General features: G+C 43.0%; 2 protein-coding genes across 4 annotated transcripts in view; both read right to left on the bottom strand.

The window, feature by feature from the left end:
- The window catches only part of POLN (DNA polymerase nu), a 258,875-nt gene extending 240,897 nt beyond the window's left edge, over positions 1-17,978 (bottom strand). For 2 of the 3 annotated variants that reach the window (XM_045017374.1, XM_045017372.1), the window contains exons 1-2: positions 17,953-17,978; positions 11,589-11,697 (exon numbers count right to left, since the gene is read on the bottom strand). The gene's annotated coding sequence lies outside the window, so the exon portion shown is untranslated. Of the gene's footprint in view, positions 1-11,588; positions 11,698-17,631; positions 17,656-17,952 lie in introns of those variants that run through there. The other variant, XM_045017373.1, reaches the window with a different exon arrangement.
- HAUS3 (HAUS augmin like complex subunit 3) lies at positions 131-17,974 on the bottom strand. The gene is made up of 6 exons (XM_045017376.1): positions 17,953-17,974; positions 11,589-11,697; positions 9,737-10,804; positions 6,879-7,318; positions 3,350-3,578; positions 131-1,713 (listed from the first exon to the last, which is right to left on the bottom strand). The coding sequence occupies exons 3-6, from the start codon at positions 10,646-10,648 to the stop codon at positions 1,480-1,482; spliced, it is 1,815 nt and encodes a 604-aa protein (XP_044873311.1). The 5' UTR covers positions 10,649-10,804; positions 11,589-11,697; positions 17,953-17,974; the 3' UTR covers positions 131-1,479.
- Positions 17,979-18,243: the final 265 nt, after the last annotated feature.

Raw genomic sequence — 18,243 nt, 5'->3', positions numbered from 1 at the left:
CTTGTGGGAGGGGTCAGTCTTATCTCAGGTGGCAAATCTAGATTAGATTTAGAATTTGACAGGCAAAAAGGTACAATATACCATGGATCAGAATATATAGAAATGTTATGCTTGTCACAACCAGTCCCACCATTAACCTGAAACATTCTTATGTTTGCGGATTTAAATCACTTAATATTAAGGACATAAATGCACCTATTGTGTTTTCTCTTTTTAATAAAGGGTGTAGGAGGACACATTCCATTAACTTGTAGTGTTTTTACCCTTGATATGATTTATTGATGTTTATAGTCAAGATGATTAAACATTTAATAGGATTCAAAAAAGACAGTGCAGACTTACAAACGTCAAATATTTTAAAGTACTTAATACTTTTAACAGAGACTGTGCTCATACATTTAAACATGAAAAATAATTGTCAAATACAATTTTACAGTTAAAAACATATTTAAAATGTTATTTATACACTAAAAATAATGTTACCTGCAGTTATAAAAATAGCCAGTCTTAATTTGCTTCCCTTTATCAAATACATATTTATAAACATATCTGTATATGACCAGAGAGCAAGTAGAATTGTTGCTCCCATCAGGATCCAGATCCAATGGACACAGTAGAGAAAAGGCATCATAACTGTGTGAAATCACATTTAATTCTCTTTAATCTATAACAAGTTTCTTATATTGTTTGCTACACATATCTTGGGGTTACAGTTGATGAGTCAAAAATCTTTCTTATTAAAAATTGAGTAAGTCTAGCAGAGTTATTAAAACATTCTGAAATTTGTGTTACTACAAATTCTAGAGTGAGCCAAAAAAGAAACAGATCATAGCAGATTATCTGCTGAACACAAACATCTTTGAGACACCCTGCTACAAAAGGCAAGTTCAAAACTCTTGCTCTTAGAAATTCAAGATTCTAGGAAGAGTTTGGAAGAGTAGAATGAAGAGGAAAGAAGGGCAATCAATTAATCCAAGGGATTTTGGACAATTCGTAGAAAAAAAAATGCAGACACACTTGGTCTATACCCAAACATGCTGTCACTTTTGCACAACTGCACCTTACATCCTCTCAAAGGATCGCAGGACAGAACTCTGCACTCACTTTGCAGATCACATATGAAGAGGATTTCATAGCATCTGAAGACAAAGAAGAAGCATATCATGGAAGCAGGAATCTGCATTTTACTCTGCACATTAAGTACTAGAGGGTAATATGTAGTCTAGCAATATCTAGATACTTAATGCATTCCCTCTCTTCTAAAGCAAACCCTCACAAACTGAAGTATGAACCCAAAGCCTCTGTACGCCAAAAACTATAAAGGAGCTTACAGTCTGTTCTTGATAAGGCTGCTAATGATATATTAGTTTATCAAATAAAGCACTTATCCAAAAGGTTTGTTTTCCTACTGAATCATAAAGAAAAGTCTACACTAAATATTTCCGCATCTTAACAGTAGAACAAAGATGCATTTAATGTTTAATCCTCTAGACCAATAGTTTGAGCCTGAGACTGATGCTCGAGCTTCTCCACGATATCTTTCAAATAGTCTTCATCTTTGAAAAAATACACATACAATTTTCTTTCCATCTGATGCAGGGTATTTGTCTCTAAAACTTTTCTCTTGGCCTTTACATCAGCAAGAAGATCCATAATAAGCTGATTTAGTTTATTTAAGTTCACTTCCAGTTGATAAAGTTGCTCTGTTAGTTCCTAACAGAAATTTTTTAAAAAAAAGGAAAGTTTATTACATTTGCATTGTGGATACATTAATTCAACTACAATATAAAAAATATTTTAGTTTTTGGAGGCAGGTTTGCACAACACACAGGATATGCCTAATGAAAAGAAGCAAAAGTACGAGGTACAAGGTAATTAATCTCATTTGATTTGTAGAACTCATCTGGGCCAGACTGTAATACCTTTACACTCACACTGAATAGTATTTTACTTTACAAACAGTCCCACTCAACTAAGTGAGATTACAAGTAGAGACAACTAGTACTTAATGTGAACAAGGGTATCAGAATCTATTCATCTGTCTGGTATTGGATCAAGATGGTAGAACAACAATTTTACTCACATTAAAAGTAGTTACAATTCTAAAAGTACTCCTTGCACTTAGACAAAAATAATGCTTCATAGATTTAAACTGGAACCAGATTATTGGTACCTGTATTTTTCCATCTTTCACTGCTTCATCGCTTGAATTATCTTAATCTTTTTAGTGTAGGTAAGCTATTAATTTGATTGTTATAAGGACTCAATGCAAATGTCTAAGCTGCTTCTGTTATTATTAGTATTATCATGGAGCCCAGTCATGGGCCAGGACCAGATTACATTAGGAAGGGGTGTGGTGTGCAGGAGTGATGCAGGGTGCAGGAGGAGACTCAGGGCAGGGGGCTGGGGTGCAGCAGGGGGCTCAAGATTGGGGTTAGGGTGGCTCTAGGGTGGCAGCGGCACGCAGCAGGGCTAAGGCAGGCTCCCTGCATGCCCTGGCCATGCGCCGCTCCCAGAATTGGCCAGCATGTCTGGCAGTGGCTCGGGGGGGGGGGGGGGAGATGAGGAGCAACAGGTGGCTCCGCCACATGCTGCCCTCGCCTGTGGGTACCACCCTCGAAGCTCCCATTGGCCGCGGTTCCCCATTCCCAGCCAATGGGAGCTGTGGGGGATGGTGCCTGCAGGTAAGGACAGCACACGGAGCCCTCTGCCCCCACCCAGGGGCCACAGGGACGTGGTGCTGGCTGCTTCTGGGAGCAGCGTGAGGCCAGGGCAAGCAGGGAGCCTGCCTTAGCCCTGCTACACCATGGGGCTGGCAATCCCATGGACCAGACTGAAAGCCCTGATGGGCCGGATCCGACCTGTGGGCTGTAGTTTGCCCTCCCCCTGCACTATATAAACACAGAACAGAACAAAGACATTCTTAGAAAGAGTTGCTGCCAGGAAAAAAATATTACTATAGATTTTTAAAGTGGTAGTATAACATTGTATTTCAGCCCATATATTTCCATCAAACCATACCACAGTAGCAGGAAAGAAACATCTTAAGTTTTTCTATTAGAAATTCACAGATTCAATTTACGACATAATAAACTGATGAAACACATACCCTGCAAAGAGGTATACATCAGTTGTTAAACTGCCATGGCCAATGACTATGACCTATATCTGATAATTACACATTTGGAAAAAAGCTACTTTTACTTCTTTAATACTAAAGGAAGTATTAATTAGTGAAATATATTATTTTTATCTATTTAACTACAGACCCTTTTGTCTGTATAACTAATCATTTGCAAAATATGCTTACTAATGCAGCAATAGTTGTAGTTCTACAATAAGGACTTACCTGGTTACTAAGCAAGATCTTATTTCCTCCACAATACAGAGAGTCACAAAGTGCATCTAAATCACTATCCAGCTTAGACAAAAAGAGAAATTGTTCTTGAGAAGATACTGCTAGCTGATCTTGCACTGAAGTAATGTCTTGCTTTAATTTCTGAGCCACTTGTTCAATGCCTTCATGTGTTCTGAACAATTGTTGTTTCTGATTCTCTCCTTCCAAAAGCTGGTATAGCCTACAGTGACAAAAATTAGAGATGCAATATTCATCTTTTAAAAAATTCAGTACACATTTAGGCCACCAGTTGATTAGCTAAGACAGAGCTTTTTCACATTCATCTCTGGGAAGTCATTCTGATGAAAAGGCAAGTACAGTCCTGCCCAACAATGTCAGAGTGATGTGTCTTGCTAACTTCTGAGCTGCTCCTGGTCACTTCTAGACCACCCTAATTTTTTGGTTTAAGCATTGGTTGGTTGAAGTCTGAAATATTTCAAGCTGCAATTAAAGGGACACTATCAACTTGCAATCTAGTCTATTTAAAATAATTAGTTTAAAAGTAGTTTGAGGACAGTACACCTATCCAAGTCCCACTGCCAATTTTTGTGCTTTAGCAAGCATTTTCTTATATTTGAAAAAATAATTCTCCCTGAGGGAAAAAAAACCCTACACAAACAGGAAAATGAATGTATAAAAAGGTAAAGAGTGAAACTCGCTACAAAGTACTTTCAAATACATAAACTGAAAAAAAAAATCAGAAAAATGTTTTTCCTCTATTCAGTTGCAGTAATCTTAGGAATTACTTGTATAATAGATGGTAAAACTGATTCTGACAGGAGTGAATTTTAAGATAACTCTCTAATGGCAGAAATTTTTAAGTATCCTTTAAAAATATACAGTACTTGGGAATTTGTAACATGTTCCTTCCTGTAAATGGTAGAACCCTAGATACTCAACTGCTAACCTATTTAAAATGTTATTCTTTACTTTTGGGACACTGATGCATCTGAATGTAGTACACCTGTTACTGCTCTATGTTGCCATAAATTCTACTATTTTAGCAATACAATCAAATATTGAATATAAATAACAGTATTAAAAGATAAAATCTTTATCACTTAGTAGTTTATAGATCTGTAGAATAAATTACCTTGCACCTCTCTAGCATCCCAACCCACTCATACTGCTATACCTCCTAATTTGAATCAAAACAAAGCCAGTTTTGTACATTAGGACTTACATTTTCAAATTAGGGTGCCTAAATCTAAACCCTATTTGACACCAAATAAAATATGACCTGCCAGTAATTTTCCAAGAGTGCTGTGCAACTGTAGTTCACACTCACTTCAGTGGAAATGGGAGATATTAAGTATCTCTGTAAATCAGTCTACTTTTGGACCTTGACATACCACCATGAATCCATACTAATCTTCATAAAATTTTCAACATGGTATTTATGACTAAATATGATGAGGGAACTAGTACAAAGGTAACATAGTTGACTGTATCATTGAGGGAACAGAAGTCACTCAGCAAGTAGTGATGTCTGCTATGTTCTGTTACATTCTTATAGCATTAGGTGGGAGGGAAAAAATGTATGTAATCATGTTAAAGATTGTACAGTAGAATCTCAGAGTTATGAGCATCTCAAGAATGAAGATTGTTCGTAACGCTGAACAAAACGTTATAGTTGTTCTTTCAAAAGTTTACAAATGAACGTTGACTTAACACAGCTTTGAAAGTTTACTATGCAGAAGAAAAAAAGCTGCTTTTAAGCATCTTAATTTAAATCTGGGGTTCTCAAACTAAGGATCGGGACCTCTCAGGGGGTCACGAGGTTATTACAGGGTGGATCGCGAGGTGTCACCCTGCTTTGCTATCCAGCATTTATAATGGTGTTAAATATATAAAAATATTTTAATTTATAAGGGGGGGATCACACTCAGAGGCTTGCTGTGTGAAAGGGGTCACCAGTAGAAAAGTTTGAGAACCACTGATTTAAATGACGCAAGCACAGAAACAGTTTCCTTACCCTGTCAAATTTTTTTTTTAAGCTTTCCCTTTATTTTTATTAGTAGCTTAGGTTAAACACAGTACTGAGCTGTAATTGGAGTTTTTTGTTTTTCCATCTCTACTGCTACCTGACTGCATACTTCCAGTTCCAAATGAGGCATGTGGTTGACTAGTCAGTTCTTAACTCTGAGGTTCTATTGCAGTGGTTCTCAACCTATTTACTATTGTGGGCCGCATCCAATACTACTTGTATTGCCCGGAGGATGTCACATGGACCACAACTCTGTGCTGATGGGGCCTCAGGTTAAGAATCACTGTTCTACCGTATCATACTTACTGCTAACTCCAAACAGTCACAACACATGATCATGCCCCCCAAAATCATAAGATGCGTTTTACAAATAAGCCTAATTTTTAAGCCAAAGGTTCTTTTCATGTGCCTTTTGGTTTCTGAGCTTTTAGGGTGCACTCTATTCTTCTTTTCAAGCTTTTCTGCACAACCATGAGGACTTTGTTGTTGTTTTTAAATGAACAGATTTTTATGTAATACTCAGATTCAAAAAGTTGAGGCTTTAAGTAAAACCCAAATACCATGAGACTCAAGTTATGAACATACATGCAGTATTACCAAGGGAGCAGAATTAAAATTGCACAGGGAACCATAAATCCAACTTTTCTTATCTTCTCAGAGCTTCACCATAACCAAAGTGTTCTTTTAATATCATTCTTTTGCTATGTATTTTAGTAGGTTTTTAAAAAAAGGTAAAAATAAGTCTATAAATATACAATTGGAATAAAAGCCCCCAAAATGTCTCATCAGCAGGGTTTGAATCCTGAACCTACAGCACCCCACAACATTCGAGCTACAGGACTAGATAGCTACATCAGCTAAAAGCAGGAGAATCCTATTATTCCAATGTGGGGCGGTGGCCGCTGGGGCTATGTTAGGCCTGGGAGTAATTGGGTGGAACCAAACCCAGCTCTGTGCTCCCTTCAGAAGTGGGGAGGATCCTGCCACAGATGGTACCCTAAAGGGGTGGGATTGGGCTGACGGGGCTTCATGCTTGATCCAGGGAGCAGTTCATTCCAGACCGGTTCCAGCAGTTCATTCCAACTCTCCCTCTTTACCCAGCTCTAGCCAGTACTAGGTATTCTCAGTTCAGTGTGTTCTGCCACCCCAACTGTAGCATGGGCCTGGCCTTAGAACATTCACACTCAGTTATTCTGGCATGCTGCTAAAGTTTTCTGGAGCAACACCATGAAAAGCAGGGAAATGGAAATTTGAACAGTTAACTATTTCATCCAAACCCAAACAGAATTTCATATGACAAGTAAAAGCAAGTGTCTAGACCCATGGATTTGTTCTTGGTAGGAATTTCAAAGGCCTGCTGCAGTTAATTAGAGCGTCTCAGTAAGAGATTGCAAGAAGATTATAACAGCAAATGGTAGGTAACTTACACAGAGGTCTACTAGCTCCCACATAATACTTCATGTCAAAGTTTGACAACCACTGTACAATATTTACCTATGAGAGGCAGCATCCCTTGAATTAATAGTGTTCCTTGGTACTGCATGCTGAGATATGAGTGGGTCAGACATCATCTCCAGTCTCTGTTCTAGACCCTTGCTGCTCTGTTTCAGATCTTGTATTATGTTCTCAAGTTGACGATGGATATCCCGATGTTTCCTCAATTCAATTTCATAAGCTAGCTGAAGAAATTCAAATGATGCTTTTTGTTTTAGCAACTGATTGCATACTTGATCTTGTCTTGATGTATAGTAGTCCTGTCTAGCAATCTGCAAATCAAAATCTCCTTTCACCACAGGCATGTTCAATAGCTGTGCATTCTCCTTCACCAGGGAAGGCAGTATTTCATTATTTATTTGAGTTAGCTGTTTTTTTATTTTTGAAATTTCACTGTTTAAGCTAGAAATTCTAGCCTCAAGGTGTTCTTTTCCAAAAGTCTACAAAAAGCAAAACAAAAGTATTTGTAAGAACATATTCAAAGACTACTAACATTTTTATTCATGTTCCATGCTACCATTTCCCATTTTCCCTAAATAATTTAGTTTTAACTCCATATTAAGGATCATGCAATTACCAAGTCAAATGGAAAATAGCTGAGGAGATGTAAGATTAAGGGAAGACCCAAAGAAATATTTCCATAGGACTGCCACCATTTGTTGAATCAAAGTGGTAGAAAATTATGGAAGTAAAATCAAAGGACAGAACCGTTGAGTTCAGAATTTTATCAATTAATACCTGCACTGATGTCCAGGCAGCACACCATGAAGCATATTTTAATCAAATGTACAGATTGGTTTTCTCAATATTTCATAATAAACTAGGTGCTGAAGTTAAAACATTAGCATCTCAGTCTCTAAGGCTAGATTTAAAAGAATGGTCATTTGTCAGCTCAGTTGTTGTGTTTGTATTTTACTTAGAATTGGCAGCTTTTCATCTTGGACAACGGGAGCCTTTTTATGTCTGAGAAGTAAATATGATTTTAAAAGTGAACCACAATGTATGTGTGTTAAACACTGTTCTTTAATACCTGAGTTTTTCAGGACAATGAAAATCACAACCATCGAAGGTAGTCCCTGATGACCTCATTCACAACAACACTAGCTGTCTCTGTACTGCTGAGGAACGGAGGGACCCAAGAGTAGGAACTGGCAGATATGTTCTTATCCAAGAAACAACGAACTTTTAATAAATATGTTTTGCAGTCTCACTTATCAATCATTATTAAGGCTCCGTGTTTGTCACAGAGGTCATGGATTCCGCGACTTTCCAGGACCTCTGCAGCAGCCCAGTGCGGCTGGCCCAGGAGCTGCCAGAGCAGCTCGGGCAACCCCTGAGTCAGTAGCACTGACTGCTACTGCTACCAGCAGCAGGAGTTTGGGTGTGAGAGGGCTCAGGGCTTGGAGCCACTGCTTACTTGGGGGGGGGGCACTCCTCTCCCTCAGCTCCCATTGGCCAAGGTTCCCAGCCAACAGGAGCTGCAGAACCGGGGCTTGGGGCAGAGCAGAGGCAGCCTGCAGAACTAGGGAGCTGGGGCCACCACTTCCCAGGAGCTGAGTAAGAAGCCTTCCCCCTTCACCCCCGCAGCACCTGCTCCCCCGTTCCCAACATCCACGGTGCTTCCCCAGGCTGCACCCCCTTCTCCAGCACCCGGGGCGCACCCTGAGTCATGCACCCCCCTAGTTTTAGTCAGGGGTATTTTTAGTAAACGTCATGGACAGGTCACAGGCTGTGAATTTTTGTTTACTGCCCGTGACTTTACTAAAAATACCTGTGACTAAAACATGGCCTTAATCATTATGCCATATGCAAACAAGTCTTATGGTACCAGATACATAACCGAGGTTTTAAAGTTGTATGGTGAGGGGGGAAATCACCACTACACTTTCATAAAGTGATTCCAAAATTATTGGAGTTTTATTTTGGAAATTTTTTGAGATACCAGTCTTATCTAACCCATCCTTTCCTCTTGGTTCTGTATGTAGTGTTTTCCATTAGTAGTGTGACATGGCCTCCAATCTGATTCCCTCAGGCCAACCCAGCTCCCTTGCACACACTCATCCCCGACAAATTAGCTCTCCATGCCAAACCTCCCAACCAAAATGTTTCCTCTAGTCAGCCAAACTTTCACAGACACATCTGATCCTTGTTTCCCCACCACTTTCCCAGCCGCCAGACTTCTTTCCCTCAAGGAATGATGGCTCCTCTGTGAAAATCAAGGGACATCTAGAACTACCATTCAAAAAAGTAAACGAACACAGAAAATCCTGAATGGTCTGGTCAATAAAGATAAAAACCTCCATCTTTTTAGTCAAACTGAATCTTGTTTGTGATTAGCCAGATTCAAAACAGTAACTTGTAACTTTGAAAATTCTTCACGCAAAAGGTAGATGGGATGGCAGGTATTAAAAAGTTATGCTAAACAAGAAAAGGGGCAGGAAAATGTTTACTATTTTAAATTTTTGCCCAATATGCAATGAAAAATTTTAAACTCAACCACAGTCTCTAATTGTATTAATATATTATAAACATGCAGTAGGCTCTCCATTCTTTCATATAGTATAGATCAATTGAAATCAACAGTACATAATCAAAGGACCAACGACCTATTTAAAAATATTTCTAGAATTGAGACATGGTACTAATAACACCATTTGATACCTAAGAAATTATATTTCGCTAAATGCACCAGAATCTGTTGCGATTTTATAAGTATTAAATTTTATTACCACTAAAGGAAAAACATTCAAGTTAAAAAGTGAGTAATAACCAGTTAGTCTTTTGTTAAATCCAGAGTAACAAGTCTGGGTTTTGTTTAGGACTTCCACTAGAATACATAATTCTCTTTAACAGCTTACCTTGTTCTTTAAGGATTGAAGATTATTCTCTGCCCATTGTACAGCTGAGCTTATGCTTAAATCTTTAGCTTTACGTTGAATCAGCTGATGTTGAGCACAAATATATGCCATCTGCAGCCTAGCCATCTCAAGTCTCTCCTTGCAGACTTCATTGTTCTCATCACAAATTAATGGCTTGCTTATATCTACAAGCTGGAAATTTTCTTCATTTGAGCTTTCAACCAATTCTGATATACCTTGAAAAAACTGTTTTTTTGTGTATGAAGTAAGTGCGGCAGTGCTTTTCTCTTCCTGACACAAATATTTATCCAAGGCAAGTTGGGATAAAAATACTGGATGAGGACCTAAGCCTTGTTCTGAGTCAGAAAAGGTGAAGAAAAAGGTCAACTTCTTAACTCCTTCAGTAAGAGAGTGAAGTTCATTATTTATCTTAGTATTTATAGCAGTGAAAATTCCTTGTCCCTCTTTCAGAATTTTAGCTGCTGCTTCTGCTTTATCATTCAACTTCAGTGACATATGGCTGTTTGTTGAGGTCATCATTTGAAGCTTATTACGACGATGAATTTTTAGGTTTTTAATTTTCTGAAGAGCTTGAAACTCTTCCTCTAGCTTCTGAAGTTCTCCTTCATCCATGCTACTTGATTTTGAATCAAAGGTTTTGCAGGTTTTAAGAACTTCATCCAAAGCCTCTTCTTCTAAAATGGGCTTGCCAGATTTAAGAAGAGCATCAAAAGCTTGCAGTTCTTTTTCAGTTAACACATGCTGCTCATTCACATTTCCACAAAACCACTCCAAAAATGATTTATCTTCCACAGTTTCAAACAACCAGTCAAAGTCTTCTCCATTAAGCTGAGCAGTTTTTGGATAACCAACTTTCTTTAGAGTTTCCACAAACTGATTTCCACTGTTCATGATTACAGGCAACACTTTTGCTATGAATATAGAGATCTACAAGCAGCCTTAAAAAATATCCAAACACAAGGAAAATCTGGAGTCTGTCTGCTAGCCCAATGGTAAATAAAAAAAGTTGTTTAAAATATGTATTCAGGGATTTTAATAAGAAAGGCACTGCACAGAAAAAAGCAAGTGTCAGATCACAAATAAGGAAATACCATGCTAATAGGATTTGCAGTGTATATCAATTCCCCCACATTTACAAAACTGTATTAGTCATCCTTGAATTATAATAATTGGTTTCTAAATATAACCATTTAACAAAAATATTTTCAGTTACTTTGCAATTTTGATGCCAAGTGAAGTCCTAACTTCATCCACTAGCTTAACTTTACTATTGTGAGTAGTCCCACTGATTTTAGTGGGACTACTCATGTTAGACAAGTTAAGCAAGTGTATAAGTCAGGGATCAGCAACCTTTGGCACGCAGCCTGCCAGGGTAAGCACCCTGGTGGGCCGGGCTGGTTTGTTTACCTGCTGCGTCTGCAGGTTCAGCCGATCGCAGCTCCCACTGGCAGTGGTTCATCACTCCAGGCCAATGGGGGCTGCGGGAAGCGGTGGCCAGCACATGCCTCAGCCAGCACTGCTTCCCACAGCCCATCACGGCCAGTGGGAGCCACGATCAGCCAAACCTGCGGACGCGGCAGGTAAACAAATCAGCCCGGACCGCCAGGGTGCCATAGGTTGCCCATCCCTGGTATAAGTATTTGCAGGATTAGAGCCTGAGAAAACTGCTTGATTTAAATTAAAAGTTTTCCCTACAATCCAGACCTACAATTAGATATCCTAGAATCACAGCAACATTTTAAAACATGGTATTTAAGAACAGATATCAGATAAAGTGTAAAATCTACCAATATTTTATATTGTGATAAAACACAAAAAAATAATTAGTTACCTTTCACTTCAAAGTATTACTTTTAAGGTTTTTCCGTCAGCCCCTGGAAATTTGTCCTTTAAACCCTTTTTATTTTTCTCTTGACACTCCAATGTCCATCAATTATTTCCTGTTTGGGGACAGGGAAGAAGTATTTCAGTAAAGCCACTTTGAATTAAGAATAATAAGCGCTGTCAACTGTGTGGGGAGAGAGGGTATGTGCACATGTAACCCACACACCTCCTGGGTGTGTCCCATCTAGTGGCACCAGGACCGCTTGTAGGGATATTAAAGAAGGTTTATATTAAACATGGTTTATATGAAAAATGACTTATTGTTAATTGATGCCTTATAACTAAAGGTTTATGTTAAAAGTAAATTTGTGATTCTAACCTGCAAGCCACCAGCTGTGTCTGTGTGAAGCCTGCTCAAAGAAATACTTTGTATAAAACTTGTTAAACATTAATTAACTCTAAGGGCTTGGCTACACTTACAAGTTGCAGCGCTGGGAGTTACAGCGCTGGTCATGCAGCTGTGGAAGGGCCAGCGCTGGAGTGTGGCCACACTGACAGCTACCAGCGCTGCAGTGTGGCCACACTTGCAGCACTTTCCAGCGCTGTATTGAGAGGTGCATTGTGGGCAGCTATCCCACAGAGCACCTCGTCCCGTTTTGGCGCCGTTTTGGCGCTGAGTATTGTGGGAAGGGGAAGGAAGTGTGCGGGTCATTCCGCTTCCTGTTTGCCAGCGCCCCGTGGTGCATCGCTTCACATCCCAGCATTCACTCTTTCCAGCAGCGTTTGGCGCCATTGTGAGTGTCTTTCTGTTACTCTCTGTGTGAATCGCGATTTCTGTGGCAAATGGAGCCCGATCTGCTGAGGACTCTGCTGATGAGTGTCACCAGCACAACACGTTTGGCAGTCCAGCTATTCCTTCAGCTCCAAAGTGACAGTGAGGATTCCGACGATGATATCAATATGGATTTGCCTGCCGCGTGTGACACTAAAGTGCTTGCGGCATTTACGGAAATGCTCAGCACCGTTGAACGCCGCTTTTGGGCTCGGGAAACAAGCACTGAGTGGTGGGATCACATCGTCATGGAAGTCTGGGATGACGAGCAGTGGCTGCAGAACTTTCGTATGAGAAAAGCCACTTTCATGGGACTGTGTGCTGAGCTCGCCCCCACTCTGCGGCGCAAGGACACAAGATTGAGAGCTGCCCTGACGGTGGAAAAGCGAGTGGCTATTGCAATCTGGAAGCTGGCAACTCCAGACAGCTACCGGTCGGTCGGGAACCAGTTTGGTGTGGGAAAGTCGACCGTGGGAATCGTTTTGATGCAAGTTTGCAAGGCAATTAATCGCATCCTGCTAAGAAAGACCGTGACTCTGGGGAGCGTGCAGGACATTGTGGATGGCTTTGCACACATGGGTTTCCCTAACTGTGGAGGGGCAATAGATGGGACGCATATTCCTATTCTGGCCCCCCCCCACCTGGCATCAGAGTACGTTAATCGGAAGGGGTATTTCTCTATGGTTCTCCAGGCGCTTGTGGATCACCGCGGGCGTTTCATTGACATTTACACAGGCTGGCCTGGAAAGGTGCATGATGCACGCATCTTTCGGAACAGTGGCCTGTTCAGGAAGATGCAGGCAGGGACTTTTTTCCCAGACAGGAAGATCACAGTAGGGGATGTCGAAATGCCCACTGTGATCCTTGGAGACCCCGCGTACCCGTTACTGCCTTGGCTCATGAAACCCTATACAGGGAAGCTTGACAGGAGCAAGGACCGGTTCAACTACAGGCTGAGCCGGTGCAGAATGACTGTGGAGTGTGCTTTTGGGCGTTTAAAAGCCCGCTGGCGTTGCTTGTATGGGAAGCTAGACTTGGGGGAAAGCAGCATCCCCGCGGTTATATGCGCTTGCTGTACCCTCCATAATATTTGTGAAGGGAAGGGTGAAACATTCAGTGAGGCATGGACCACCGAGGTTCAAGTCCTGGAGGCTGAATATGCACAGCCAGAGAGCAGGGCTAATAGAGAGGCCCAGCACAGGGCTACAAGGATTAGGGATGCCTTGAGGGAAGAATTTGAGGCTGAAAGCCAACAATAATGTTTGCTGCCTTGCATGGGAGTGAATTGCACTGCTTACACTGTTATTCTATTATCCATAATAATAATATGATTTGTAGTGCCTCTTTCTTTACTGGGCTAAGGTATCTTTCACTATCTGCTATAATAAAGACTGTTTTCAAAGCCAAGAATTGTTTTATTGAAAAGAAAAAAACTTCCTTGACAGACAGACAGACACACAACATTTCATGAACACAAGAGGGCAGGGGTGTGGGTTGGTGAACTGTACAGTCACAAGTTTGCATATGCCCTGTCTGGATTGCTGTTTAATGAATCCTGCACTTCAGGGTTCATATACTGCATGGTGATGGGGGTTGAATGCAGAGGGTAAGGGTGGTGGTAGGTATCAGGGCTGGTTGGGGAACATACAGGTGTTGGAGGCAGCTGGTGGTGGTAAGAACCTGGATGCTGGGGAAAGGTGGTTTGAGCTGACATTGGGGCACAAGGCACAAAGGACGGGGCGGGTGGGGGAGTAGCACGGTAGTGCTCTGCTTGCATGGCAACGAGTGACTCTATAGACTCCGCTTGGCGCTCCAGGATGCTTAGCAGCCGCTCCGTGGTTTTCCTCTTGGCCACTGCATTTCTCTTGCGTGTCCTGCTTTCTTTCTCTCGCCAATCCTTCAAGTCCTTACTCTCTCGAGCAGACTGATTAAGAACAGTTTTCAGCATGTCTTCTTTGCTCTTTCGGGGATTTTTTCTCAAATTTTGAAGCCTCTGTGATGTTGAACATCTGGGCAGTCCAGTAGTCAAGGTCACTGTAGAAACAGAAATGACAACATTTAACACGGGCAGCATTGTATCCACTATCTCCAGACATGAATTGTTACACTGAGGGAGTGAGTTCTTATTTAAGCATTCTTTTACCCACACGCATAACACTACAGAAGCCACGACATGGTGAGTGAGCAGTGCTTATATGGGGAGAAGTGGGGCTTGGGTGATAGAGGGGAGCTGGTTGCTTCGGGTAATCTGGAGTGCTAGAGGGTTTGAGTGAAATGAAGATGCAGATGCAGGGGTGATCTTATCTCCCTATCTCTTCACTAAAGAGTCTCCCAACATTTTTCACAGGACTTAATCCTGGAAGATGTTTCCCTACTGCGAGTCACTAGGGAACAGCGGGGGGCTCTTTTAGAGCAATGTGGATTCCGCCCGGGACCCTATGCGGCTTGCCTGTGTTCAGAAATGGTCCCCCCACCACTGGCAGAAGAGTGGCGCGGACGCGTCACCGTCACTGGGACAAGGGACACAGTGGCTCTGCCTATAAACCTGCGCAGGCATATTGCCCACGCTCTGGATGAAGCTTTTGCTGAGATAACTGAGGCAGATTACCGCGACGTGATAGACCACATCAACGGGCTATTCCACATCTAGAGGCTGGCATGCATGCATCCATAACCCCCCCTCCTCTCCAGAAACATTTCACCCAGAAAATAAAAGCCGCTTACCGGTAACACGCTCCTCTGCTTGTCCTTCTGCAACTGCTGGCTGCTGCGATTGGGTGCTTTCCTCCTGGCTTGAGAAGAGCTCCTGGCTGCATGCCTCCAGGGAATCTGCGGTTTCTTCCCCCATGCCAGGAGCTTCACTCGCGGTTTCCTCCCCCCCCCACGCCTCCGCCTCCGCCGCCTCCTCCGCCTCCTCCTCCTGTCCCCCAGCCTGCTCAGAAGTGTCCATCGTTATCCTGGGATTGGCAGTGGGGTCACCCCCAAGTATCTCATCCATCTCCCTGTAAAAACGGCAGGTCGTGGGAGCAGCTCCGGATCGTCGATTCCCCTCTCGGGCTTTGTAATAGGCACTCCGCAGCTCTTTAATTTTCACCCTGCATTGTACTGCGTCCCGATCATGGCCCCGATCCAGCATGGCCCTTGATATCTGCTCAAAGATATCGTAATTCCTACGGCCGGAGCGCAGCTGTGCCTGAACAGATGCCTCACCCCAAACACTGATGAGGTCCTGCAATTCACCAGTGCTCCATGCTGGGGCTCGTTTGCCGCGTGGAGGCATGGTCACCTGTAACTGATTAAAACTGATTGCACTCCACACCTGGCTGCAGCAAACAGGAAGGAGATTTTTAAATTTCCCGGGGCATTTACAGGGCGGGTCACCTGAGGCAAGAGCAGTAGAGTGCAAACTGATGTGCAGAGTGGCTGAACAGGAATTCTGGGATACCTCCTTATTCCCTGGAGGACAGGTAAAGCGCTGGTGAGTGTCCACACCTGCTGGGCAGCGCTGGATCACCAGCGCTGCACTCCTTATACCCCTGCCGGGATGGGTTTTCAGCCAGCGCTGCAACCAGGGAGTTGCAGCGCTGGTTGTGCTCTGCAAGTGTGGACGGGGTGTTGTTGCAGCGCTGGAAAGCCTCCACCAGCGCTGCAACTTGTAAGTGTAGCCAAGCCCTAAGTAAGCCAAAACAGTAGCTGTTATAGTGTATAAATAGAGACCCCCACCCTCTGTACGTTTTCATCTCACTTTATCTTTGCTTGTTAAAAGACAGGGAGTCTCACATAAATTGGTAACACCCCAAAAAGTAAAGAGACAGTGAAATAGATGTGATTAAGATAGAGAATGTATGTGAATGAATGGTTAGGGAGTCACCAGCCTGAAGAATTCAGTGTTGGCTGAAGGTGGTGTCAAGTGGGATCAACCAGATGACCCCCGGAGGGCAAACTGGAATCCACCCACCACACCTCAAAGGAAGGAAAAACAAAACATCTAATAACATGGAGCCAGCCATCTGCTGATTGATTTAGCAACAGCAAAATGAAGCAACTCTCATGAACTGACATAGGAATAAATTCCTATAAAACTGGACTCTAAAGACTGAGAACTTTGAGTCTATGGTTCTGCTGCCAGCCTCCAGGCGCATCAGATGCATCTGACACAGACTCGGCTCCACTCTCATGACCAAGATACCTGGCCAGTAACTTGGCATGAGCAACATCTAGGCTGGTAACTATAACATCTATACAGAACCTGAATGAATGATTGTGTGAATGAATATGTGTGTGTGTGTGTGTGTATAAGAAATAAGTAGTAAAACAACGTTGTTTACTGTTGTCTTTTGTTTTGTTATGGTATTTACAATAAATGTGGCATCTTTGCCTTATCCCTCCTAATAAGATCCTGCTGGTTTTTATTATATTGGTATAACACGCTTAGAGAGAGAGATAAAATGAGTCTGCTCTACAGCCTTAGCTAACTTTTAGCTTATGCACTAAGCTTATGCACTAAGCTCTAGAGGTCCCAGCTTCAATCCTGCCATTACACGTGCATCTAAAGATTATAACGAAACCTATTTATTGTTAAATGTGAAATATGAATTAACTGTATCCAGTGTAGATACTCTGCTGTGCCGGGATCTATTACAATGCAAAGTCTTCAACTCTTTTTTTAAATTAAAGAAGGGGCTTGAATAATCTAGCAGCAATTAAGAAAGGCACACTCCACCATGAGAAACACTGCTAATTTCTCTGGTGCCTAGAAACTGCACCTCTACTCCACTAAACAGTGCTGACTGCAGGCACCCTTATCTTAAAGAAGGCAAACTCCGGATTGTGCTCTTCTGCTTGTTTAGGACATATAAAGCCCGAAAGGGTTTTTTTTCTGTTTTTGTTTTTTTTCCTGTTTATTACCTTAAAAGTACCAAGAATGTCAAGTCTGGGCCTTCCTTACTTTTGCTGGACTACTTGTTTGGGGCGGGGAGAAGGAAGGGTGCTAAACACCCAGAAATCTCTTTTCCAGGCTTTAGCTGATTTAGGTGTTAAAAAGACAGAGGTGAGAAGGGATAGTTACTAATTGTGATGTCACCACCCTACTTCTGCCTTCCAGATAGCCCGGGATTTCTAATGGAAGAACAAGCAGGGAAACACTTTAAAAAAGACCCGGGATTATAAAATCCTTCAGGACTTCATGAGCCACCTAACAAACAAGTGACAAACCCACTCCTGTTAGTCAGGCTGAAGGCCCCTTTCACTCAGCCAAGCAGCCCACCCACGAGGACCGTCACCGCAGGCACCGGCAGCGCAGGAGGGGCGGGGGGTGGGAGTCAGAACCGCGCCGGGCCCAAGGGGAGCGAGGCTGAGTACGACCCGCCCCCCGGCCGCGAGCGACCCGGCTACCGCGCGCTCCCAGGCAGCAGAGGAGGGACTCGGGCCCGGCCAACCGCCGCCGCCTCGCGGGAACGGAGGACGTTGCCAGCCTGGATGTCGAGAGGCTGCCGCAGCCGCAGCCGCGAGCCCGGCCACCCCTCCACCAGGTACTCACCACAGACCGTCGTGCCCGAGGGAAGGGCCGGGCCAACGGCCGCGCTGAGGCAGTTAGCGCGGAGGCCGGCACCCGCCAGAGCGATTCAAACTCCCGCCTCGCGGTGAAAACTGCCCCACCCCTGCGGGACTGAGAGGGAGCGGAGCGCAGCACGGTGCCCACCTCGGAGGAGGACGCACGGGGCGGAGTCTTGGGGCAGTCGGCAGGAGCAAGCACCGCGCTCCACGATTTGTCCGGCGCACTGAGCGAGGGGCGGGGAAGACTACAGTACCCACCGTGCAACGCTCGCCG

Source organism: Mauremys mutica, chromosome 5 (genome assembly GCF_020497125.1).
Source record: "Mauremys mutica isolate MM-2020 ecotype Southern chromosome 5, ASM2049712v1, whole genome shotgun sequence".
Lineage (NCBI taxonomy): Eukaryota > Metazoa > Chordata > Testudines > Geoemydidae > Mauremys > Mauremys mutica.
The sequence above is the reverse complement of the archived record's forward strand: the minus strand, read 5'-3'. Positions and strand labels throughout refer to the sequence as shown.